Genomic DNA, 27,743 nt, shown 5'->3' on the forward strand with positions numbered 1-27,743 from the left:
ATCGAAGGACGGGCCTTCCTGCAGGTCTGGAGCCAGCGTGCCGTACAGCATGTCTTTTGGAATATGGACGTCGTTCATACGGCTTAACATGACCCGAACCAGCGCAGTTGTCGTTGGGTGAGGAGGGAGAACAAGCTTGGTGTTTTGGCTTGGAACACAGTCCTGCCATGTGATGCCCAGTAGTCATCTGAGGCAGCGCAGGTGGAAGGCGTTCAGTCTGCGTTCCTGGCGAGAGTATAGGGTCCAAGTTTCACTTCCATAGAGAAGAGTGCTCAGTACACAGGCCTGATAGACTTTCATCTTGGCGTTGGTGGTCAACATGGAGTTGTCCCACACTCTCTTCGACAGGCGAGCCATTACTGAGGATGCCTTGCTGATCCTGGTGTTCAGCTCAACGTCCAGTGAGAGGATGTTGGAGCCAAGGTAAGTGAAATTCTCCACCACTTCGAGGGTATGGTCGCCGATGGAGATGCAGGGAGTGCTGGTGACGTCTTGGCCCAAGATGTTGGTCTTCAAATCAAAAACCTCAAATTTGATTTAATAAAAGTCAGCAGCAAAGAAGAAAGGATTCAGCCTTGATTTAAAAGCACTGAAAGATGCAGCAGACACAAAGTACTTTGTACTGATTGTGGGAAATACGCTCAGTATAATATGGATTTATCACAAAAATACATGCATGTATTTATTATTTTGAAAACCAACCAGCCGAATGATCGGGCACGTTTTAATTGTGCGACAATAAAGTAATGACATAAATAACGGTGCGACGAAGTAGTGTCCGAAAGTGTTTTTTCATTTTACCGATGAGTTGACTATAGAGGGCTACCGCATGACGTCACCGCGCCGTGAGATTTTGTTAGGCGCCATATTGGAAGACCAAGTACATGCACTCACAATATAAAACAAAGTACGAGCGAGAGTAAAGTGACACGATGGCTGATAATTCGGGTTATGTGAGTACATTACCAGCTGCAGAAAGGGCACGGTATGTGGAGAAACTGGCTGTGATTGATGGGTTTGACCCATATGATAAGACTCGGGGCAAGGGAGAATGGAAACAAGGAGGACCGGACACCAATTCTGCCATCTGTTTGCTACCCAGACATTGTAAACTATTTGTTATTTACACCCAGTGCCTACACTGCTGATGACTTGAAGGCCTACAAAGGGCTACAGGCTTACAATTATGTTGTTAGTGGCTTGGTTCGTGATATTACAGCTGTTGTTAAGAATAACCTACACATAGTTATGGCCAAGGTAATCTTGTTGATATTTATCTTTTAATAATATAGCTTTTCAGTTGAAAAATTATTACTTTTTGTTACTATTAAGGTATCCATAATTTAGGTTAATTTATCCAAATTACACATATGTATTTATGATATATGCCTACACAACAACTATGCTTTATTTATATAATAGGAGGGAGAGCAAGCCCCAAACCATCCTTTATTATTATTAAATTGTAGAAGTCTGGGAGGCTTGCTCCTCATACAGTTATCAACTCGGGGCCAATTTAGCATGTTTTAAATCTGAATTTCTTGCGTTTGCTTACCTCAAAGTGTCCGCAGATCATGCACAGACTTATCCATTATATCCACAGTTTTTTGCCAAGTCTCACACAGGTTTCTTTCAAGTCTACTGTTGGGCCAATAAATCATAAATAAAACAGCTCAGATTTGTTTAAGTCGTTTGCCACTCCACTTTATTCTCGTGGGTTCACATACCGCTGCCGTTATTTCCCCCTAATCACGAGTTTGTTGGTCTTCCAAAATGGCGCAGGGTCTGTTTACTTCCGGTTTCAGGTGACGTCAGTGAAATCCCTCTATATAGTCCTATAGTAATTCCCTGTATAGTGAGTATGGAGTAGTGAACGAATGAGTGATTTCAGACACAGGGCATGTACGTCTTCAGGAGCATCATCATGCTGGAACTGGTTTGGGGGCCGCTTAGTTCCAGTGAAGGGAAACTGTAATACTGCAGTATAACAGGCCTTTCAATTCCATAATTTGGGCTTTTCTGCACACACAAAGTGCTGTTTTCCCAGCGCTCTGTGTTTAAACCTGCTGCTTTTTTAGCTACAAAGTTATGAATAAATAAATATCTGAATTATTTTTACCTTTATTGCAAAATGTCTACAGCATTAAGCCCTCTTGACGTACGTGACAAAAATTATTAGAATGCAGTTAGTTAGTATTTAAAAGATGTGTTGGGGCCTGAGGAGAGCCTGGAGGAAAGGAGCCTGGGAATGAAAAAGCAAGTTCTGCACTGTTGCCGTCAAAGAGACGAACCTGTAGCAGACCTGCGACACAAAAGGGTTTTCGGTCACATCACAAGACCTGGCAGTGCAATTCACAGCATGTAGTCCGGGAAAAGATCTTAGTTTAAACGAAAGGTCAGTGTCTAAGGGTGCATTCAGACCAGGATAGTTCGATAGTTCACTTGCTTTGGTCCGAACCAAATGTTTTTTTTTATTTTTTCATTTTGGTGCGGTTCGCTTTCACACTGTACATTTTAGTAAGCGGACCAAAATCTGTCAACAAAGCCACGCGCCCTGAGGTCGTTCAGCTATTGGTCAGAGACGACACGCGCACAAAGTTCAAAAGTAGTCATGGAGGCTTTCCGTGCTGTTAGTCTTTTTAATGTCATCAAAGCTGTATGTTTTTTCCAGTTTTTACTGTTTTCACAATTGTGCGATTACTATGCTGTTGTACAAGTAATTTATCAACGACGACGACAAAGGGCAAGGCGGCTACGGAGGATAGCGCTGATGAGCGCACATCATGTTGTGACAGTTCTGGCTCTTCACGCAATAGATGAATTTCTTTTTTGCGTCGCTAGTACCGCCACTTTTTGAAAGAATGTCCCTGATTTTAATGTAGGTCTGACGGAGTTTCTTCACTTTTAGCCGACATTGTTCTGGGGAGCACGTGAACCCCTTCTCCTTCATTTTCTCACTGAATACAGCAAACACGTCGGCATTTTTGTGTGTTCTCTCCAAAAGCTCAGATATGTGGACATCTGCCCATATATCCACAAGGGTACGCGTTTCTTCCTCGGCCCACGTTTGCCCCCTACTCATTTTTTGTACTCTGTAGTCTAGCCTCCCACTGGTCTGAATGACTGAACGACTGTTGTAAGGTTCCCTTGACAACCGAAACAGTGTTTGCACTTTGCGGTGGAGTGTCAAGACTCTGTTTCCCATAATGCTCGACAAACGATGGAAGCTCCCGAGGTACAAAAAAGCAAAACTGTCGGATTAGATCCGGTCTGCTTTCACACCTCCAAAAAATCCGCACCAGGGTTCCTTTGGTCCGGACCGAGTCCGACCTTGCAGCTCGGTCTCGGTCCGCTTGTTTGGTCCGGACCAGAGTTCGGTGGTTTGTATTCAGACCAACCCAAAAGGTCCGGACCAAGGGAAATTTGGTTCGTTTGGTCCGGACCAAACAACGTAGGTGTGAATACGCCATAAGACCATCATCAACAAGAGGAGCAAGCTCCAAGTCACTGATTCCACCCACACTTACACAACTGTGTGGATTTAAGATGCAAGCTGTATCTCAAATACACGCAGTTGTGTCCCGAATAGCTCTTTTATTCAGTCTTTTACCTGATTTGCCAGGGGTGGTGTAGTGGTTAGCACTGTCGCCTCACAGCAAGAAGGTTCCGGGTTCAAACCCAGCGGCTGACGAGGGCCTTTCTGTGTGGAGTTTGCATGTTCTCCCCGTGTCTGCGTGGGTTTTCTCTGGGTGCTCCGGTTTCCCCCACAGTCCAAAGACATGGGGTGGCCTTGGGCTGAAGTGCCCTTGAGCAAGGTACTTAACCCCTGACTGCTCCCCGGGCGCGTGTGCGCGTGTGTTCACTGCTTCAGATTGGTTAAATGCAGAGGCTGAATTTCACTGTGCTTGAAGTGTGCATGTGACAAAGGTTTCTTCTTCTTAAATCATATGACACTAGGTCTCAGAGAGATCTTGCAGTTGAGGTTAGATAAAGGGCTATTTTTAGGTTTTTAAATGATACAGGAATTATTAGGAGAATTTAGCACAATAGTGTAGTAAACATTCTGATTCACACTCCAGTCCAGAAGGGGGCGGTGATGCACCTAAAAGCTGTTTGCCAACCGCCATAAAACAATATAAAAGAAGAAGAAAGCTGATTTACCTGCTGTGGAAATGCCGCTGTGTTGATTAAATAAACTTTGCTGCATCAAACCCAATGTTCTGACTGACTTCTTTAAAAACACCGAAATCAGTGAGAATTAGCGTGCATTTCTCGTAATTGATGTGAAATCCACCCCATTCCCATGTAGTCCCGGGTTAGTGGAACACTCTGTAAGCCTCGCCCACAGCACGAATTCTCCAACGGCGATCGGCACGCCATGATTTCGTGGAGCAGCGAGACTCGAGTCCCAGTGACCACAGCGGCATTTCCACAGCAGTATAAAAGAAGAAGAAAGCTGATTTACCTGTTTTATGGCGGTTGGCAAACAGCTTTTAGGTGCATCACCGCCCCCTTCTGGACTGGAGTGTGAACCAGAATGTTTACTACACTATTGTGCTAAATTCTCCTAATAATTCCTGTATCGGCGGCACGGTGGTGTAGTGGTTAGCGCTGTCGCCTCACAGCAAGAAGGTCCGGGTTCGAGCCCCGTGGCCGGCGAGGGCCTTTCTGTGTGGAGTTTGCATGTTCTCCCCGTGTCCGCGTGGGTTTCCTCCGGGTGCTCCGGTTTCCCCCACAGTCCAAAGACATGCAGGTTAGGTTAACTGGTGACTCTAAATTGAGCGTAGGTGTGAATGTGAGTGTGAATGGTTGTCTGTGTCTATGTGTCAGCCCTGTGATGACCTGGCGACTTGTCCAGGGTGTACCCCGCCTTTCGCCCGTAGTCAGCTGGGATAGGCTCCAGCTTGCCTGCGACCCTGTAGAACAGGATAAAGCGGCTAGAGATAATGAGATGAGATGAATTCCTGTATCATTTAAAAACCTAAAAATAGCCCTTTATCTGACCAACTGCAAGATCTCTCTGATACCTAGTGTCATATGATTTAAATCAGCTGAAAGACTGAATAAAAGAGAGCTGTTCAGGACACAACTGTGTGTATTTGAGATACCGCTTGCATCTTAAATCCACACAGTTGTATAAGTGTGGGTGGAATCAGTGACTTGGAGCTTGCTCCTCTTGTTGATGATGGTCTTAGACACTGACCTTTCGTTTAAACTAAAGATCTTTTCCCGGACTACATGCTGTGAATTGCGCTGCCAGTTCTTGTGATGTGACCGAAAACCCTTTTGTGTCGCAGGTCTGCTACAGGTTCGTCTCTTTGACGGCAACAGTGCAGAACTTGCTTTTTCGTTCCCAGGCTCCTTTCCTCCAGGCTCTCCTCAGGCCCCAACACATCTTTTAAATACTAACTAACTGCATTCTAATAATTTTTGTCATGGACATCAAGAGGGATTAATGCTGTAGACATTTTGCAGTAAAGGTAAAAATAGCATTCATAGATTTCTTTATTTATTCATAACTTTGTAGCTAAAAAAGCAGCAGCAGCAGGTTTAAACACAGAGCGCTGGGAAAACAGCACTTTGGGTGTGCAGAAAAGCCCAACTTACCCTGCATCATGACGGAAAAAGCCCAGTTTATGTAACTGAAAGGCCTGACAATTGTGCGATTTCACATTTTGTGGAAATATTTTGGAGAAGAACCACATCTCGTTGTGATGGTCAGGGGTGCACCGTACGTACTTTTGGCCGTATATTGTATATGTAGTTAATTCAGTACTCTGGTAGTCGTGATCATCAGTATGATGAACCCACGCGAACAGCATGAGACTGTTTGTTTGTTTTCCAGGTAATGCACGTCTCTATACACTCCAGTGACTCCTCTGATACTCTGCATTCCTTCCAGGTACATGTTAAGTGGCTTCTTGACACGGACGCATTCAACGAGTGGATGAACGAGGAAGACTATGAGGTGGATGATGGCAAAAGGAGCGTGAGTTACCAGAGGCGCATCTACCCCCGAGACGAGGAGGTAGGAAAATCGGGGGGGTGATCATATTATGGACCGAGTTATGGAATATCTGGGAATTTTGTTTGGAGCATGTTTATATTTTAGTTGCCATTTATCAAAATTTCATATTTTCCATGCAGTATTTTTCTTAATCTTGTAATTTTATTATGTTTAAGCAGTGAAAGCTGTACATTTTGAACTGAAAACTACTACTTCTGTGAACTAGTAAATAAAGCTCTCAAATTGATGGGTTTAAAATACCGTGGTTGGATTTCGTCTGCTCTGCGCACAGGCGCCCGGTTTTCCCGTTCATCACAGGTCATGGAAATTCAGCTCTTTAATCAGTGAACATCCGGGAATTTGACATTTGACTTGACTTGCAGTTGGAACCCTGTCCTTTTTAAAAAAAAAAAAATTTTAACCCCTCGCCTGTTGTTCCTCTGCCTTTGATCCTTCATTTGTTTTCTTTTACGTAAGGAATCCAAGACATCCGGGAAGAAGAGAAGGCGTTCCCCTTCTCCACCCACATCCGAGTCCCGGAAGAAAGGAGGGAAAAAGGGGTGAGAATCGCACTCTTCAATCTCTTAATTCCCTATACTTTTATAGATACCAGTAAACATACAGTAGATATGAATAATAAAGTATTAATAGAAATATGTAATATTCATTTACCAGCCACTTGAATAGAAACGTGAAACTGGTGCTGGTACCCAGTATTACTGAGATGACTGGTTCTTTGTGACTTGAGGCGTTATTATACTGGGAGTAGCCATTGTAAGAGTAAATTGTGGCCATGAAGGTGAGAATGGGCTCGATTGGTATCAAGAGGTCTATTGTGTGCAAAAACAAAACATTTCCCACAACATTATACTGTACCATCAGAGATGCCTACTAGTACGGATTGGCCGTATTTTGTACGGAAAAGTTACGTAAATACAATGTTACGGCAAACAGTGTTAATCTGTACGGAATTATTATAAAGTCTTAAAAAATTCCAGTGAGTTGTTTTTAAATGTCCAAGCGACTTTTTCAATCCATGCGCGATTCACGGCTATTTATTTTTACGACAACCACACATGCTGCGTGTGACATGCGCAGATTCCGCACATGCTGCGTGTGACATGCGCAGATTCCGCACATGCTGCGTGTGACATGCGCAGATTCCGCACATGCTGCGTGTGACATGCGCAGATTCCGCACATGCTGCGTGAGACATGCGCAGATTCCGCACATGCTGCGTGTGACATGCGCAGATTCCGCACATGCTGCGTGTGACATGCGCAGATTCCGCACATGCTGCGTGTGACATGCGCAGATTCCGCACATGCTGCGTGTGACATGCGCAGATTCCGCACATGCTGCGTGTGACATGCGCAGATTCCGCACATTTGTTCGCGCTATTTTCGATACGGTAGAATGGCCGTGCGTTACACCCAGTCAAAAGGGCATTGGATACGCGCACTGCAAACTGTGTAGAACTGACATTAACATCACTCATGGTGGTCGCGATGACTGCACGCGGCATGTCAACTACAAAAAAAACATATGGAGTATGCTGAAATGGCGAGTCAGGCGGAAAGTAAATCTGGGGGTATCCAGCAGTTTTTTACGAAATCTGTGGATGAAAAGACACGGAATGTGACCCGTGCTGAAGCGGTGATGGTTGACCTGTGCTTGGAGTTGAACTTGCCAATTAGTGCCATGAAATGTGAGTTAAACTTATTCAGTTTCTTTTTAAATGTCTGATTTTTATTCACTGAAATATCAAACACCGGCTGCACTTCTTTAATTCAAAGTCTTTTCAGTGTTAAGTGCAAATGTACATGTAGTATGATCAAAAACAGAATTTTATGATTAGTGCTGTTGGGATTGTGGCAAAAAAATTGATCATTCCACTGTTTTAAATACAATTATAAATGCCATTTTATTCAATGTCTCTTCTGAAGCATTATGCTGAAGTATTTATATATTGGGACATTAAGATAACGATGTTGGACTCTCTTTGGCATGAAATAAGAAACTTTTTTTAAATTTTATTAGAATCCGTTAACAGGTAGAACATTTTGCCAGGCAGTATAATATAATACTTTTGAGGAGTTACATTCAATACCAATGACTGGTAGTCAACCGTAATGTCTGCAAACAGGGAACACTGTTGTATTTATAAAAATGTGATCTATTGTCTGCTCTAGAAATTTGTTGAGTGGAAATTCAGTTGAGATGGCTGCTCGCGTTTTGTTTATTCAATTCACACAAAACAGTTCTTTTTAATAATTTAAATGTTAAACATATTGGTATATACACCTCTTTATAATGGAAATGCGCATAAATTAATGTTACTGAAAGTCATTCCAAAATACTGAAATGTTTTCAAGAATACTGAAATTCAAAATTTGGGGTAGGCATCTCTGTACCATCACCAGCTTGAACTGTTGAACACAAGGCAGGTTGGGTTCAAGGACTCGTGCTGGTTGATGGCAAGTTCTGACTCTACCATCTGCATGTTGCAGTGGAAATTAAGATTCAGCAGAGCACGTGACATTTGTACGGTCTTCAGTTGTCCCCGTTGCGTCCACTGTAGCCTCGGATTCCCGTTCTTGGCTGACAGGAGTGCAGCTCGGTGTGATCATCTGCTGTTGTAGCGTCTGCCTCATGTTTTGGCGCAGTGAGTGTATGAACTGTATATAATTTGCAGCTCGTATAAAAGGCGTAGCCAGCAGGAAGAGGCGGAGCCGGAAGAAGACCTGACGAAAGACATGGAGGACCCGACACCTGTGCCGAACATGGAGGAGGTCAAACTGCCTAAAAATGGTGTGTCTTTTTTTTAAAATTCGTCTTTCCAAACCTGTGTATCTGTCCTTTTCAAGTCAGTTCGTAATCGAATACTAATCCTAGACCTAACTCACTCCTAGCTCTAACTCTCATGATTTTAATGGTAATTATTTTATTTTATTTTTTTGGCAATAGTGAACCTGAAGAAAGACAGTGAGAACACACCAGTGAAAGGAGGAACCATGGCTGACTTGGGTATGAAGATGTGCTGGTTTATTTACGCGTGGTCGTGTTCAGCTTTATAAGACAGGTCTTTGAAATGTTCCTCTTTATTTTTTTAGATGACCAGGAAGATGAGTTTCTGTCTGGAGTCAGGGTAAGTGGTGTATAAGATCAGTAACACATCGCTCGCTTCTCATGGACTGACCTCTGGTATAGTTACTGTGTTTTGATGAGACATTGATACACTAATAGACAGGTGTGTGTGTGTGTGTGTGTGTGTGTGTTCCAGGATGAGGATGATCAGGGACGGGAGTTCGGGCGTGGGCTTGAAGGGGAGGAGAGTGCCACGGAGCAGACGCACCATATCATCATCCCCAGCTACGCCGCATGGTTTGACTACAACTGGTAAATCTTCACCAGGGACGCATCGAATCAAACTGTAGTGCATTTTGAGACTTGTTTCGGAACACTGGAAGAATTTTTGTACACTCGCCTCTTGCTTCTTGCTCTCTTGTCCAGCACCCGTGTAAGGAATTTTACACATACAGGCAGTTACTAGGTGTTTTTTTTTTTTTTTTTTTTTTTTTTTACTGATAAAAGACTCAGAAATGATTATAATGATAGTCTTTGACCAGTTGTTTATAATATTCACACATCTTACAATAATTGCATTTGGAATGAATTAAGAAAATATCCAAAAACATGTTTTAACGTCCATTTCATCGGGACTCCGCTCTAACTTCCACCTCCGCATGCACTTTACTTAAAGTGCATATTCTGGACCAATTTTTTTTTTTTATATGAAAGTATGTCCCTTTACACACTCATCCAGATGGGTAATTTTGCACAAGGCCATCTGTCTACAGCAGAAAAAAATAAAATAACAAAACGCAACTGGAAAAATCCCAAGGGAGTCTGGAGCCAGATTCGTGACGTTACCTGCGGAAGCTCCAGCAGGCTCTGAGAGCTTTGCACGGTTTCAGTGCACAGCCTGTGTAGACCAAGCGCTCCCATTTCTCTCTCATTGTCCGGTCTTTTGGGAAGTGATGAGTACTAATCCCATCATGATTGGTGTTGCTACACCCTCCTACGATACATCTGTTAACCATTTTAATAATTACGCGATAACGTTGAAGAAATTTGCAGAAAACCACCAGGTCGTTTTCTCATAAACAAACCAGCGCTGACGTAGGATTCAGAAGGAGGCGTCCCGCACGTGACGTCACGAAAATCAATGTTTGCCAGGAAATCCAAATGGCAAGTTTTTTCAGAGGCGGACCAATTCACCTCAAATGGCTTAAATTCAACTGAATTTTTCTGGTATTGCGCAAGGTAAAAAAAAAAATTGCAGAGAATGCAGAATGTTACAGATATTTGACCAAAGTTTAATATAAAATAGAAGAATTACATTGATCTTGCTCCTGAATTTACCCGTGATATGCATTTTAATGCTTGCGACAAACCTCACAGACGACTGATTCTCTAGTGAAAGAAGAGAATATGACGAACTGATTACGTTGTGGAGGTCACAGCAGGGTCAAATATCCGAAAGGTGTTTGTGGGTTTGTTTGTTTATTTGTTTTTCAATAACTTCCTCCTTAATTTCTGGCACACACATTAGTAACAAAGGATGAGTCTTGAGTGCTGTTTGATTTTTAAAATGCATGTTTTGTGACCGAGTGGCGCTAATGATGCTGGAAATGACAGTGTACTGTGTGATGGAGGTGTAACTATAAATCTGTTCTGTTTCAGTATTCATCGGATAGAGAGGAGAGCACTGCCCGAGTTCTTCAACGGGAAAAACAAGTCGAAATCACCAGAAATGTGAGTCAGTCTCTCTCACACACACTGTAACCATCACACCCACATTTGGTTCTCCAAACCCTCACAGCCACGCCCCAACCTTTAGTGGGAAATCTTCTCAGGAGATTAGAGCTCATTATTAACAGCAAAGATGTTCACCGGGGACAATACAGGGTGCACATACTTTTGTACAAACTGAAGTGTGAATTATACACTCTGGGTGTGTTGTTAATGTTTGCAGATATTTGGCATATCGTAACTTCATGATCGACACGTATCGGCTAAACCCTCAGGAGTACTTGACCTCCACCTCCTGCAGACGCAACCTTACAGGAGATGTGTGCGCCCTTATGAGGTTAGTGTTGAGAGTGTGTGCGTGTGCGCGAGTGTGCCAGGGCTGCAAATGTGACCCAAGTACAGAATAACACACTCCACTCTGTGCTGTTATACTAACCCACGCTGGGGTGGTGTGATCCACTCCACTGCGAGTTGTGGTGTATTATTTTCACTATAACCAGTAGGTCTGGAGTGTGTTATGTTTGTACCACAGCAATCTGCAGAACATTACAAAGTGTAAGTTTCATTCTTCACCAGCCTCTCACTCTCTCTCATGTACACTCACCGGCCACTTCATTACGAACACCCGGACATCCACCTGCTGTTTTCTGCAGTTCTCTAATCAGCCAATCCCTCGACAGCTAGCCTGGGCCCGCCCATCCTAAGTGTGCCGCAACACGGGGGCCTGTTGCGAACTTAGTCTGGCCAGGCAAGCTATCTCCAGCTCTTCCAAGCTCCCGAAAAATCGGGAGCCAATCAACTTTGAGCATCTCCAACGGCCCTGGGTAGAGGCGTGTTCAAGGCAGTGACGTAGTAGAACTGCGACCGGAAGCCATAGATTGTTTACAGAATCTATGCCGGAACCGCTTCATTCACTAGAAACATTACGAACATGGAGCAAGTTCTCATTGAAAACGGAGCAAAGAGCAGCCCTGCAGGTATTTATTGAAAGGAAGGACGTTTTCGCCTTGCTCCCGACCGGCTTCGTTAAGAGTTTAATCTACCAGTTAGCCCCGCTGGTAGCCAAATCAATGGGGCTCAGCGAGAATCCTATCGTTGTGGTCGTCTCGCCTTTGATCGCGCTATTATCGTCCTCTTCAGCTCCTCCTTCTCATTCCTGTTACTCAAGCAGTTTCCGTCGCGTCACATACGTCAGAGGAAAGAGTGATGTGATTGGTTTAAGCTTTGTCACAGCCTTTTCTGGCTTCAACCAGTAGCAAACTGAGGCATTTCAGGGAGGCGGGTCAACCACGCGCTTTGGGAAACGGTTGGGCTTAATATCTTTGCCAGACCAATGCTCGTAGAGCTTTGAAGTTGCGTTAGCCAGACTATCGACAGCAGCACAATGCATAAAATCCTGCAGATACAAATCAAGAGCTTCAGTTAATGTTCACTTCAAACATCAGAATGGGAAAATTGTGATCACTGTGGCATGGGTGTTGGTGCCAGATGGACTGGTTTGAGTATTTCAGAAACTGCTGATCTCCTGGAGCTTTGACACACAATAGTTTACACAGAATGGTGTAAAAAAAAAAAAAAAAACCTTGAGTGACAAATCCACCTTGTTGATAAGAGAGCTCAGAGGAAAATGGCCAGATTGGTTCGAGCCGCCAGGAAGAATATAGTAACTCATATAATCACTCTTTACAACCGTGGTGAGCAGAAAAGCATCTCGGCATGCAACAGCAGAAGACCACACTGGGTTCCACTCCTGCAGCCAAGAACAGGAATCTTATGGTGATGATACACGGGGCAACTTTTTGGGCAATGTTGCCGAGCAGTGTTGCCGGCAGCGGGCAACTAGGTGAGACACAGGGCAACTAACAATGGGCAACAACAGTTAGCAATGGCAGTTTACGGTTAGCTAAAAAAAAATCGATGTCTTAATTTTTGCTGTGAATCAAGCTGTCTGTTGTTTTTTAGAGCTTTGGTGAGGTAAATTCCTCCATATAGAATATTAAAATAACAACTTACCGGCGTAAAAACAGATGAGGAGTCTCTCCATCTCTTCACTCCACTGACACTGAGCGGCCACCATATTTGTTTGAAATTTCTGATCCGAACCTCACCGGAGGTCACATGACTCGATACTCGCGTTCTGATTGGCTTATCTCAAAAAGTTGCCAGAGATTATCAAAACCATTCGAATCAAGAACAAGTTCCGAATAAAGTGGCCAGTAAGTGTAGCATGTCATTTTACTGAGAAACTGTCAAGTGAAACTTTTTTTTTTTCTCCTGAAGATTTTTGCATGCTGGGAAACATGAAATAATTGTCTCCCAATGAAAAACTTCACCCCATCAATGAATAAACATATATATTAATTGGTTTTTTTTATGGTGGAGTTTCTTTTACAAAACCCCTCCGAATGAGCCGTTACGAAGAAATCAGTAACGTGTTAGAATGAGTGCATTTAATATAAACCTGTCATTCATGTTACAGCCAGAACTACTTGCGTTGTTAGAAATAATGCAGACCTTCTGAACGATGAGATTCGAGCACTTGACTGCGCTGTGGTATAAAACGTATGATAAATTGAAACCAGAGCTACGAGTTGTACGTGTCTCTGACTAGATGTGCAGATGAACATAATGCTGACGTCATGTTTGAGTTTCCAGGTTTATTCAGTAGATCACACAAATGTCAGCATTTCTGTGGTGTAAAGCAAGTGACATTATTGTGTAATGGCCTTGTTTTTTGGTACCAGTTGTGTGTGTGTGTGTGTATATATAGAGTCCATGCATTTCTGGAGCAATGGGGTCTGATAAATTACCAGGTGGATGCTGAGAGCAAACCTCTTCCAATGGGCCCTCCACCTACACCTCACTTTAATGTTCTCACAGATAATCCCACAGCCCTGGTCCCTCTACAGCACAGACCATTACAGGTAAACACACACGTGCGCCCGAACAGCATGTGGTTATAACTCTTCGTGGTGTTCTAACTGTTTTGTGTGTGTGTAGGTTTCAGCTTCTCAGCATATGCTTCATTTCCCAGAGAAGAGCAGAGAAAAGCCTTCAGACCTTCAGAACTTTGGTCTACGGACCGATATTTACGCAAAGAAGCATCCCAAGGTGCGCGTGTATGTATTTTTATATATATACACTACCGTTCAAAAGTTTGGGGTCACCCAGACAACTTTGTGTTTTCCATGAAAAGTCACACTTTTATTTCCCACCATAAGTTGTAAAATGAATAGAAAATATAGTCAAGACATTTTTCTGGCCATTTTGAGCATTTAATCGACCCCACAAATGTGATGCTCCAGAAACTCAATCTGCTCAAAGGAAGGTCAGTTTTATAGCTTCTCTAAAGAGCTCAACTGTTTTCAGCTGTGCTAACATGATTGTACAAGGGTTTTCTAATCATCCATTAGCCTTCTGAGGCAATGAGCAAACACATTGTACCATTAGAACACTGGAGTGAGAGTTGCTGGAAATGGGCCTCTATACACCTATGGAGATATTGCACCAAAAACCAGACATTTGCAGCTAGAATAGTCATTTACCACATTAGCAATGTATAGAGTGGATTTCTGATTAGTTTAAAGTGATCTTCATTGAAAAGAACAGTGCTTTTCTTTCAAAAATAAGGACATTTCAAAGTGACCCCAAACTTTTGAACGGTTGTGTGTATGTGTGTGTGTGTGTGTGTGTGTGTGTGTGTGTGTATATATATATATATATATATATATATATATATATATATATATATATATATATATATATATAATAAAAAATATATTATCTGTGCTTTAGGAAGCTGTCTTTTGTCCTGAAACCATAACTCTTTGTGTTTGTTGCACACTCTGTAGACTAAAGGAGCAAACGCAGGGCGTGAGTGGACAGAACAAGAAACTCTTTTGCTTTTGGAGGTGAGACTGGCAACCAGTAAAATTTAAATATGACCCTCAGATCACACACAGTATATTTCAGTGATGTGTTCTCTCTCTCTCTCTCTCTCTCTCTCTCTCTCAGGCATTAGAGATGTATAAAGATGACTGGAATAAGGTCTCTGAGCATGTGGGGAGTCGCACACAGGATGAGTGTATCCTGCATTTCCTGCGTTTGCCCATAGAGGACCCGTACTTGGAGAACTCGGAAGCTTCAATGGGACCCCTCGCCTACCAGCCTGTTCCCTTTAGCCAGTCAGGAAACCCCGTCATGAGCACCGTGGCGTTCCTCGCCTCAGTTGTGGATCCCAGAGTGGCCTCTGCTGCTGCCAAAGCAGCCCTGGGTGTGTGTGTGTCCTAACTACCATAAAAGAAACGAAAAAGCATTTTACAACCCCAATTACTTAAATTTGGGACACAGTAAAACGTAAATAAAAGCAGAATGTGAAGATTTGCAAATCATGGAAGCCCTATATTTCATTGAGAATAGTAAAAAGACAACATATGTTGAAATTTTATTGTTTTTTGAAAAATATATGCTCATTTTGAATTTGTCAGCAACACGTTTCAGAAGTGTTGGGACAGGGGCAACAGAAGACCTGAAAAATTTGTGTAATGCGGGGGGGGAAACTAATTGGGTTAATTGGCAACAGGTCAGTAACATGATTGGGTATAAAAAGAGCATCCCAGAGAGGCGGAGTCTCTCAGAAGTAAAGATGGGGAGGGGTTCACCACTCTGTGAAAGACTGCATGGGCAAACAGTGCAACAATTTAATAATAACGCTCCTCAATGTAAAACTGCAAAGAATTTGGGGATCACATCATCTATGATACATAATATAATTAAAAGATTCAGAGAATCTGGGGAAATCTGTGTATGCAAGAGACAAGGCTGAAAACTGACATTGGATGTCTGTGATCTTCAGGCCCTCAGGAGACACTGCATTAAAAGCAGACACATGTCTGTAGTGAAAATCACTGTATGGGTTCAGGAACACTTCAGAAAACCATCGTCTGTGAAAACAGTTCATTACTGCATCCACAAATACAAGCTAAAACCAGATATTAACAATATCCAGAAATACCCCCCCACCTTCTCTGGGCCCGAACTCTTTTACGATGGACTGAGGCAAAGTGGAAAATTGTCCCAAGGTCTGACAAATCAAAATTAGAAATTCATTTTAGAAATCATGGACACCACGTCCTCCAGGCTAAAGAGGAGAGGGACCATCCGGCTTGTTATCAGTACACAGTTCAAAAGCCAGCATCTGTGATGGTATGAGGGTGCATTAGTGCACATGACATGGGTAGCTTGTACATCTGGGAAGGCATCATTAATGCTGAATGATATATACATGTTTCAGAGCGATATGCTGCCAACCAGACAAAATCTTTTTCAGGGAAGGCCTTCCTTCTTTCAGCAAGACAATGCCAAACTGCTTTCTGCACATATTAAAACTGCATGGCTTCATAGTAAAAAAAAAAAAAAAAAAAGAGTCCAGGTGCTAAACTGGCCTGCCTACAGTCCAGACCTGTCTCCCATTTAAAACATCTGGCGCATTATGAAGCTAGAATATGGCAAAGGAGACCCCGACCTGTTGAGCAACTGAAATTGCCCAAATGAGGATGGGTTCCCTTTTGAGTCTGGTTTCTTCCTCATGTCGTCTGAGGGAGTTTTTCCTTGCCACCGTCGCCACAGGCGTGCTCATTGGGGATAGATTAGGGATAAAATTAGCTCATGTTTTAAGTCGTTCAAATTCTGTAAAGCTGCTTTGCGACAATGTTTATTGTTAAAAGCGCTATACAAATAAACTTGACTTGTATATCAGGCAAAGGTGGGACAGCGTTTCTCTTTCAGAACTACAGTAATTGGTCTCCTCAGTTCCCAAATGTTTTGAGTATTGTTAAAAGTAGAGGGGATGCAACACAGTGGTAAACATGCCCCTGTCCCAACTTTTCTGAAATGTGTTGCTGACCTCAAATTCAGAATGAGCATATATTTTTCAAAAAACAATAAAATTTCTCAGTTTCACCATTCGATATGTTGCCTTTATACTATTTTCAATGAGATACAGGGTTTCCATGATTTGAAAATCACCACATTCTGTTTTTATTTACAGTTTACACGGTGTCCCAACTTTTTTGGAATTGGGCTTGTTTAAGGATGCGACTTTGATGTATTCTTTTGAATTTTATGTCTTTTGTTTCTCATCTCATCCTCAGAGGAGTTCTCTCGCGTTCGAGAACAAGCTTCTCCAGAGCTGCTCAATCCCTCCATCCTCAAAATCCAAGATCCTGGCCAAAATTTAACAGAACTTGAGCCCACCTTTGGAATGCAGTCGAGTAACGTATCCAGACCCGAGACAGACCAACTCGAGAAGACCGGTACTTCCTGTATATATACGTACATATGCACACTCAGGCAGGCTGTACTGCAGGAAGTTTCCAGCAGGGGGCAGAATTAGCCTCAGCATTTCTTAAACAGTAAAGATTGCATAAAAAAGTTGTTTCTTTTTTGTTTTATGAATTTAATTTTCAGTGGATTAAATGTACTTTTTTGGCCATCAATCTACATACAATAATCTGTAATCACAAAGCTAAAATAAGTTTTTTGGAATTTTGACATGCTCCTAAATTTGTATTTGATTGCAAACAATGGAAACCCCAACTTTTCCCTGTCCCTCCTGGTGAGAAGCAGCACCATGACGCTCTCAGCACTATGCTTCACTGTCGGGATGGTATGAACCACTCAATGAGCAGCATCTGGGTTTTGGGTTGTTTTTTTTTTTTTCAAAAAAATAGCACTTGAAGTTCTTATCATTCTACTGTATCATAAAATTCTGACTGATGGAGTATTTTGGAGATGGCTATCCTTCTGGCAGGTTCTCCCATCTCTGTGGAGGACTACTCAAGCTCTTTGAGGTCATATTGAGTTCTTGGTCACCTCCCTGTGACCAAGGTCCTTCTGGTCTGGTTACTGAGTCTGGCTGGACAGTCAGCTTTAGGAAGAGTCCTTGTGGTTCCAAACTTCTTCCATTTCACAATGATGAAGCTCACTGTGCTCCTGGGAACATTCAGAGCTTCAGAAATGGTTTTATTCCCTCACTCAGAGCTATGCCTCGACATAATATGATCATGGAGGCTCACAGAGAGTTACTTGCACTTCAGTGCTTGGTCTTTGGTCTGACCTGCACTGTGAATTGTTTGGATCTTATACACACACAGATCTGTGTGCCTTTCTAAACCATTGTCGAGTCAGTTGAATCAGCTACAAATGGACTCCAATCATGTTCGCCTTAGACAAGGGGCAGGATTCATTGCTAAATTTTTAGTTTTGTGCAAAAATTTCACTTTGTGTAGAATAGAATGCCTTTATTGTCACTATACACATGTACAATGAGATTAAAGCATCTCCAATAACAGTGCAAACAGCGTGTAGAGAGGGAGAGAGAGGGGAAAGGGGGGTGTAAGGGGGGTAAGGTGCACAGTCTGAGGTGTATATGTTGTGTTACACATTATGGAGTGAGGTACTGCACATATAAAGTATTGCACAGAGAGAGTCACATTATAATTTATTGAACGAGAGAGTCACATGATAAGATAAAATATTACACATTATGAATTATTGCAAGGTAAGGTGCACAGACTTGAGGTATATGTGCTGTGTGTAAGGTGCACAGTCCTGAGGTGCATGTGTTGCGTTTCACATTATGGAGTGTGGTATTGCACATTATAAAAGTATTGCATAGAGAGTCACCTTATAAAGTACTGCACATTTATAAATTAGTAAAATAGTAAAATAAAATAGACTATAAAGTCAGAGCATATCCGTGTGTAGATTAATGGACGTGTGTGTGCGCGCAAAGTAAATATACCATCCTGCTTTGTGTTGTAATACAGTAAAGTGTGCAAAAGTATCAGGGGTGTGAATACTTTGTGCACCCACTATACAGAAGTTAATTTAACATTCTCTGACCTTCATTTTAGATGTATCCAGACTGGAAAAGCTGGAGTTTGACCCAGAACACCATGAAAAGGTGCGACAGCTAAAGGAACTAAACTAAAAGAAGTGCTAAGTGGTCCTCCAAAACGAATACAGCAGTTAATATTCAGTCATCCAAACTGTTTTTTCCTCCTCTTTATTTCTTTCTGTCCGTTCTTCTCAATTCTCAGCCAAAGGGGGAAACTACCGCAGGAGAGGGAGAGCGAGTAAAGAATGAAGAAAAGGATGAGCCTGAAGGGGAGAGAGGAGAAGAGAGCAAAGCAGGTTTGTGTTTTCAGCACTCGCACATCATAAGTATAGCATTTTGGAGTCTGATATAATGTGAGAGCTGAAATATAATGTGCACGTTAAGGAGGGATGCAGATTGAACTGTTCGTCTGGTTTAATTACTACTTTTTGTCTCCGTTTGTCTGCGGTGAAGAGGAAAGGTTGGAAGTGGTCCAGACACAAGGGGAACATGGGGATAGGAGGAGGAGGGCGGAGCTTGAATTGGTTGAAGTGAATATTGCCACAGCAGCTGCAGCTGCCCTGGCCTCTGCTGCTACCAAGGCCAAAGTGAGTAACAGCCTGATTGATCTCACACACACACACACACACACACACACACACACACACACACACGCGTCAGACCTGAGCAGTAGAGCAACATGGAGTTGTTATTGACGAGACTCGTGTATCTCAGGGAAGACGTTTCCTGTAGTGGAGTCTCTGAGGTTCTCAGTGTTTATTAAATGATCTCTTGCAGGGTTTTTTCTAGAAAAATTTAGTACGAGGGTGCTCACCATGGCGAGGGAGCGAAGCGACGGAGGGGATGGTGCCGGTTGTCTGTCCGTCCCCCCCTCCGCCGTGCGAAGCCTTTGAAAAATTAAGGCTACAGTGGGACATTCTGAGGCTATCTGAGAGGGAAATTGTAACAAATTGTCAACATTGAAAAAGAAAAGTAATCTTCTTCTGCCCCGGACAGTCTTTGGCTTTCTTCCGCTTCGTGCCGCGGGATGACATCTTTAAATGCCCAAGTGTCAACAAACACAACTCGCGAACTACTTCTGTCAAAAACTCCCGTGCCAGTGGGTGAAAGGTCATTCAGTCTCGAGAGATCTCGCTCTACAAGTCAGCTGACCTTGTATGCAGAGATGCCTACTAGTACGGATTGGCCGTATTTTGTACGGAAAAGTTACGTAAATACGATGTTACGGCAAACAGTGTTATTCTGTACGGAATTATTATAAAGTCTTAAAAAATTCCAGTGAGTTGTTTTTAAATGTCCAAGTGACTTTTTCAATCCATGCGCGATTCACGGCTATTTATTTTTACGACAACCACACATGCTGCGTGTGACATGCGCAGATTCCACACATTTGTTCGCGCTATTTTCGATACGGTAGAATGGCCGTGCGTTACACCCAGTCAAAAGGGCAATGGATACGCGCACTGCAAACTGTGTAGAACTGACATTAACATGGTGGTCGCGATGACTGCAGGCGGCTTGTCAACTCCAAAATAAAACATATGGAGTATGCTGAAATGGCGAGTCAGGCGGAAAGTAAATCTGGGGGTATCCAGCAGTTTTTTACGAAATCTGTGGATGAAAAGACACGGAACGTGACACGTGCTGAAGCGGTGATGGTTGACCTGTGCTTGGAGTTGAACTTGCCAATTAGTGCCATGAAATGTGAGTTAAACTTATTCAGTTTCTTTTTACATGTCTGATTTTTATTCACTGAAATATCAAACACTGGCTGTACTTCTTTAATTCAAAGTCTTTTCAGTGTTAAGTGCAAATGTACATGTAGTATGATCAAAAACAGAATTTTATGATTAGTGCTGTTGGGATTGTGGCAAAAAATTGATCATTCCACTGTTTTAAATACAATTATAAATGTCATTTTAATATTCAATGTCTCTTCTGAAGCATTATGCTGAAGTATTTATATATTGGGACATTAAGATGATAATGTCGGACTCTCTTTGGCATGAAATAAGAAATTTTTTTTTTAATTTTATTAGAATCCGTTAACAGGTAGAACATTTTGCCAGGCAGTATAATATAATACTTTTGAGGAGTTACATTCAATACCAATGACTGGTAGTCAACCGTAATGTCTGCAAACAGGGAACACTATTGTATTTATAAAAATGTGATCTATTGTCTGCTCTAGAAATTTGTTGAGTGGAAATTCAGTTGAGATGGCTGCTCGCGATTTGTTTATTCAATTCACACAAAACAGTTCTTTTTAATAATTTAAATGTTAAACATATTGGTATATACACCTCTTTATAATGGAATGCGCATAAATTAATGTTACTGAAAGTCATTCCAACATACTGAAAAATGTTTTCAAGAATACTGAAATTCAAAATTTGGGGTAGGCATCTCTGTTGTATGTAACCCATGTCAAATCTCGCGAGAGCAGCCGCGACAAGTAAACAACATGGCGCCTCAGTCTGGAAAACGCCAATTCGAATTGTTTTTGCACCGTCTGGCGGTGTATCTACTATGATTGGAATATTTTTGGAGTAATTATAACATATTTAATGATCAGACACATTGTCACATGGTGTTGCTGGGATGTTTTCACGGAGAAAAGATCGTTTTGAGAAAGATTGCATGTTGTGCAGTAGCATATAAGTGCATGGCCCAAGTGTGACTTGGGGTTCAATCGGCATCTCGGTAAGGGGGCGCACGCCGAGAGTAAGGTGGTGTTTACATTAGACCGTATCAGCGGATCATCAGATTAACGTTTTTAAAACGATTCGCGTGCACACAGCAACGCCAATACACGGATACGCTAATCACATGACTAATTAGACGGCACGTCACATGATCCCAGTGCATATCGGGCATGCGCAAGTCACTCACCACTTGCAAGTGGAAGGATGGCAAGCGAACACCTTCTCCAGCAGATAAACACACCTGGCTGTGATGTTCATGTTCTCACTGAGTTTAAGCGCCTGAAGGAGGTCAATAAGTTGAAATGTGTAAATAAACCTCAGTGTGGCTCAGCGCTTCCTCCTGCGCTCCAAATCACTCCGCCCTGAACAGCGAGTGCCCTCTGGAGGGTGCGCACTCCGGCCCTGCGCAGCTCACAGAGCGCGCGAGTGAAGCGCACGAGCAGTGATTCGGGACTGAGCCGCTGTGTGTGTGATCCCAACGCCAGCGAATCAGGAAGGTGGATGTCACAGTGACGTTGTCCAATGACGACGTCAGCTAGAGCTCAGCACTGCGTTTCCTCGTTCCTCAATGTTTACACAGCACCGGATCAGATACGAACTGGGTTGAATACGTGGGCCCTGGCGGATTCAAGTTGTTCCGCCTGTGGAGTCGTTTCCCGGCGTTTTAATGTGCACGGACAGTGCATCCGCGACGAAAACGAGACGGATACGGTCTAATGTAAACACCACCTAAGAGGGCGCAGCGCCCCTGTTCCCCGGTTTAGACGAAAGCCTGTCTTGTAAAGCGATTCTCCCAGATGTTTCTCACAGATGCATGGTGGGACAGTAGGTAGTGTTGCTGCTTCACAGCTCCAGGGTTCTGCAGTCTGATCATCAACTCTGTCATGTGTTCTCATGTGGGTTTCCTAGCAAAAACACACCAGTTAGGTGGTTTGGGTGCATAAGTATTCACTCCCCCACCTTTGTTTGAAATTACAGCTGTAAGTCTTCTGGAACAGGGTGTGTTGGGGGTGTCCCTTCTTCTTCTCGGATTGCCCTGTATTTGGCTCCATACAGCTTGCCTTCAACCAGAATAAAGATGAACCTGTAGCAGAATGATGGGAAGGGAGGAGAATGCTCGTGATCTGATCATGATTTGGATGTAAATTCCCTTAAATTAAAGCTGAGAGTCTGCACTTTGTGCTCATACGCATTATATAATTCCACCTCCAGTTGTGTAGAGAGCTGAAATAACAATAACTTTGTCCAAATATTTATGGGCTTGAGGGTCCGTGTGTGTGTGTGTGTTTAGCATCTAACTTTTCTGAAATTCTGAATGCTGAGATTTCACGCTGCTCTCATGCCCAGTCGTTGAGCACCTGTTGGACACGAGTTTTTATTGCAGTTTAAGGTTATGATATTCAAGCCAAGCCAGGGGTTTCATGTAGGGGTGTGCAAAAATATCGATACGGCGATATATCGCAATACTTTGTCTTCCGATTCAATATCGATACTCAAAATTTGAATATCGATATTTTTTCAAATAATAAATCATGTTTCAGACGGGTTGTAAATCCAGTACGACTTCCGCACCTCCGCTCCGCGAGGTGTCGCTGTGCCGCTCCCTCACTGCAAGGCACTCTTCATCTTCTCTTTTTTCCCCGGCGGTTGCAGTGAGGGAAAAAAACAAGCAAGCATGGCTGTTAACGTAAACCTAGAGACGCCGCCGAACTTTAAGGCAGATGTTTGGAGGCACTTTGGATTCCAAAGGAAAGGAGAAAAAAACAGTGAGCTGGACAAAGAGTACGCACTCTGCAAAACCTGTTTCGCTCCAATTAGATATTCAGGTAACACAACAAACTTGCGAACTTACTTAGCACGACACCACCCCGACATATTAGCTCAGCCGGAGCCATCGAAACCCGACCTGAAGCAAACTACACTGGACAGCGCCAAAGTCCTCCCGTCTACTTCAGTGATGTGTGACTTACTGTCACTGTGAACTTAATTTTGTCATTTAAGGCCAAAGGCAAGAAGCTGCACTTTATTTTGCATTTTCAATTTTAGTGTGTGTGAGACACTGCATTTTATTTTGAGTATTTACTCTAAGTTCAGAAGAAACATGATTCACTGAGGTTTCAGTTCAGTTTCAGTGTGTGGACACTGACCCACACTGCACTTTGTTTCATTGTGCTCAGGGAGACTAATGGCCCTTTTCCACTACCCTTTTTCAGCTCGCTTCAGCTCACTTCAGCCCGACACGGCTCGCGTTTCGACTACCAAAAACCAGCACGACTCAGTTCGCTTCAGCCCTGCTTAGCCCCTAAAACTCGCACCGTTTTGGAGTGGGGCTGAAGCGAGCCAAGCCGTGCCGAGTGAGGCTGGGGGCGTGAGCAGACACTCCCCTGTGCACTGATTGGTGAGGAGGAGTGTCCTCACATGCCCACACACGCCCCGTGAGCACGCTGGGATCTGTAAACACTGTAAACCCGGAAGGAGAAGAATTACGAATTACGAGAATTTCTGAAGCCTTATGCGCCTCGCCTCATCTATACGCTCTTGCCAGTATCTGTCCGCGTTGTCGGTGACAACAAGCCACAGCACCAAGACCAGCCACACTAACGACTCCATGTCCTCCATGTTTATTGTTTACTATCCGGGTCGTGAGACTACCGCTTAAAAGCTCACTGATGTCACTGTTTGCGCTGCTTAACCACATCACCTGACGTCCACCCACTTTCGCTAACTCCACCCAATGTGTCCACCCACTTCCAGCCAGCACGGTTCAGCGCGGTTGTAGTCGAAATGCAACTCCAACAGCCCCGCTCAGCTCGACTCAGCACGGCACGGCTCAGCCCGACTCAGCCGCGTTTGTAGTGGAAAAGCGGCATAAGATGCCCACTGCACTTTTCAATGTGTTGTTCCTGCAAAATAAGCACAAGTTAAATGTTCTCAGGTATATGTTCTCAAGTTTACAAAGAACAAATTGATATTAGTGTTAGCACTGAAATGTATGTGCAGTCTGCAGTGCAAGTTTTAAGTTTTCATAAAACAATTTGATTCTGCTTGTTAAGCAGCACTGATGTGTCCATGCTTACAGAAAAGTTGATAATACTAGCACAGAAATGGGAGTTTTCTGTATGTTGTAGTGAAGCAACTCTTGGTTTTGCCAGCAGTGGAATAGAGACAAATATATGTCTGGCAAGAGTGTGTAGTTATGTATGTGAAATGTAATTTTACAGTGGTCAATAAATTCTGATTTTCTTCAGTGACACAGATATCGTGATGTGGTTGAAATTTCTTGCAATATATCGATTATCGCAGAATCGCTGTACCGTGATATTATCGTTATCGTGGGCAAAATATCGCCATAGTATCGTATCGTGAGGTATCTGGTGATACCCAGCCCTAGTTTCATGTGGATTCAGAAAAAGAAATGCACTGAGGGACCTGATAGTAAGCAGTTCCTGTATCCAATTTCAGCCGAGTTAACTGGGAAAGTAACCCCACGGTCTGATCTCTACCAGACAGAGAGATTCTCATTTGTGACGATGAATATTTCATCTCATCCCCTGAAAATATCTCTCTCTCTCTCTCTCTCTCTCTCTCTCTCTTTTCTGCCCCATTTAGCACTTGGCTGCTGTGGAGGAAAGGAAGATTAAGTCTCTTGTGGCTCTGCTGGTAGAAACTCAGATGAAGAAGCTGGAGATAAAGCTGAGGCACTTTGAGGAGCTGGAGACTATCATGGACCGGGAGAAAGAGGCTGTGAGTCAACACGGCAGTACAGAATAGATTCAACAGCATAATAAGGATTTATAAGATACAAGATTTATTTACTGTTATAACATGTAGAACTCGAACAGAAAGGGTTCTTTTTGTAAGTTAATTCTCTTTAATTCTCTAGTAACCCCTTAAAGCACCCAGTTTTTAACAGTGTAGTGCTCCAGGACATTTTGTCCGTGTGATAGACATTCGTGTGCATGCGTGTGTGTGGTGCAGCTGGAGCAGCAGCGACAGCAGTTGCTGTCAGAGAGGCAGAACTTCCACATGGAGCAGGTGAAGTACGCAGAGATAAAGGCACGTCAGCAGCTGGAACAGCAACAGAGTGGAGCCTCGCAGAGCAGTGGACCTGCGTTTAACCCTCTGCATCATGGTACAGTCTCTTACACACAAACTCCTCAAATAAACACTGCTGTTACTGCATGGGAGCAAGAATGCCTTCATATATAATCATTCATTTATGTATAAATAGTATTACTAAAAAGTGTGTGCACCTCAAAAAATTAGAATACCATGAAAAAGTTCCTTTTTTTTCATAATTTAATTCAAAAAGGTAACCTTTCATATATTCTATATTCATTACATGTAAAGTGAAATGTTTAAAGCCTTTTTTGTTTTAATTTTGATGATTATGGCTTATAGCTCATGAAAATCAGAAATCCAGTATCTCAAATTATTAGAATATTCCCTAAGATCAATCAAAAAAAGGATTTACAATACAGAAATGTCCAACTTCTGAAAAGTATATTCATTTATACACTCAATACTTGGTTGGGGCTCCTTTACCATGAATTACTGTATCAATGCGGTGTGGCATGGAGGTGATCAGTCTGTGGCACTGCTGAGGTGTTACTGAAGCCCAGGCTGCTTTGATAGCGGCCTTCAGCGTATCTGTATTTTTGGGTCGGGTGTTTCTCATCTTCCTCTTGACAATACCCCATAGATTCTCTATGGGGTTCAGGTCAGGCAAGTTGGCTGGCCAATCAAACACAGTAATATCATGGTCAGCAAACCATTTGGGAGTCGTTTTGGCACTGTGGGTAGGTGCTAAGTCCTGCTGGAAAAGGAAATCAGCATCTCCAAAAAGCTCGTCAGTAGATGGAAGCATGAAGTGCTCCAAAATCTCCTGGTAGATGGCTGTGTTGACTTTGAACTTGATAAAATACAGTGGACCAACACCAGCAGATGACATGGCACCCCAAATCATCACAGACTGTGGAAACTTCACACTGGCCTTCAAACACCTTGGATTCTGTGCCTCTCCACTCTTCCTCCAGACTCTAGAACCGTGATTTCCAAATTAAATGCAAAATGTACTTTCATCTGAAAAGAGGACTTTGGACCACTGAGCAACAGTCCATTTCTTTCTCTCCTTAGCCCAGATAAGACACTTCTGACATTGTCTCTGGCTCAGGAGTAGCTTGATGTTAGGAATGCGAAAGTCGTATCCCCTTTCTTGAAGATGTCTGTTCGTGATGGGTCTTGATACACTGACACCAGCCTCAGTCCACTCCTTGTGAAGCTCTCCCAAGTTCTTGAATCAACTTTTGTTGACAATCCTCTCAAGACTGCAGCCATCCCTGTTGCTTGTGCACCTTTTCCAGCCACCCTTTTCAGCAATGACCTTTTGTGGCTTACCCTCCTTGTGGAGGGCATCAGTGATCATCTTCTGGACAACAGTCAAGTCAGCAGTCTTCCCCATGATTGTGGTTGTGTGTACTGAACTAGACCGAGAGATGCACTGTGTTCATACTGTTTTACTCAAACTCGAAATGAAATATTCTAATATTTTGAGATTTTTTTTTATGTTTTTGTACTGTATGCCATACTGATTAAAATTAAAATAGAAAAATGCTTGAAACATTTTGGTTTATGTGTAATGAGTCTATAATATATAACATTTTCACTTTCTTAAATAACTGATGGAAAATATTGAATTTTTTCACAATATTCAAATTTTTTGAGATGCACTAGTATATATAATATATGAGATGAGATATAGCAGAGTTTCCCCCTAAAGCATCATAGCATAGCAGCAACACTACACTTAATTTATTGCTGATTTGAGCACAATCAGTATGCACATGTAAGGACACTGTTTTCACAGAGACTTTGTGAAGTCTTCTGTCAGGTATGCGGCGGTAGACGGGTCTAAGCGCAAGAAGAGTGTATTATCAGGCGTGATATTTACAAAACCGAAGGCAGTCATAAACATGGCTACAAACAAACGCGACCGTGATAAGGCCAAAAGAAAAAAAGTGTGTTTCAGGTAACATGAAATACTAAAATAAGGTCGGTAGGTAGGAAAACGTTTTTTTTTTTTTGCTTAATTTTTTTTTATTTTGTTCGAAAAAATTAACACAAGTAAACATCTTACAAAATAGTATTTTGGCACAGAATCCTTTATACCACACATCATAAAATAAAAGTGTTTTAAATCTTTAAACGAATAAAAAAAAAATATCGCGAGAGTTCGAATTATGATCTGCGGAAGCGTATTGCTGCCACACTCAAAAAAAATTGGCTTAGAATCAAGTAATTACGTGAAAAGATATTG

At 42.7% G+C, this 27,743-nt stretch overlaps 1 protein-coding gene across 1 annotated transcript in view; it reads left to right on the plus strand.

Annotated features, from left to right (window-relative positions):
• Window positions 1–27,743, plus strand: part of smarcc1b (SWI/SNF related, matrix associated, actin dependent regulator of chromatin, subfamily c, member 1b) — a 46,760-nt gene that overhangs the window by 13,760 nt on the left and 5,257 nt on the right. Inside the window, 18 exon segments of the mRNA XM_060943197.1 lie at window positions 5,903–6,028; window positions 6,485–6,567; window positions 8,703–8,818; window positions 8,975–9,034; window positions 9,121–9,155; window positions 9,291–9,406; window positions 10,754–10,825; window positions 11,046–11,159; window positions 13,593–13,746; window positions 13,823–13,933; window positions 14,674–14,733; window positions 14,837–15,095; window positions 16,975–17,136; window positions 18,739–18,788; window positions 18,925–19,018; window positions 19,176–19,309; window positions 25,037–25,171; window positions 25,406–25,559. Coding sequence (XP_060799180.1) covers window positions 5,903–6,028; window positions 6,485–6,567; window positions 8,703–8,818; window positions 8,975–9,034; window positions 9,121–9,155; window positions 9,291–9,406; window positions 10,754–10,825; window positions 11,046–11,159; window positions 13,593–13,746; window positions 13,823–13,933; window positions 14,674–14,733; window positions 14,837–15,095; window positions 16,975–17,136; window positions 18,739–18,788; window positions 18,925–19,018; window positions 19,176–19,309; window positions 25,037–25,171; window positions 25,406–25,559 — 2,035 coding nt within the window.

This window comes from Neoarius graeffei, chromosome 16 (assembly GCF_027579695.1).
Source record: "Neoarius graeffei isolate fNeoGra1 chromosome 16, fNeoGra1.pri, whole genome shotgun sequence".
NCBI classification, from domain to species: Eukaryota; Metazoa; Chordata; class Actinopteri; order Siluriformes; family Ariidae; genus Neoarius; species Neoarius graeffei.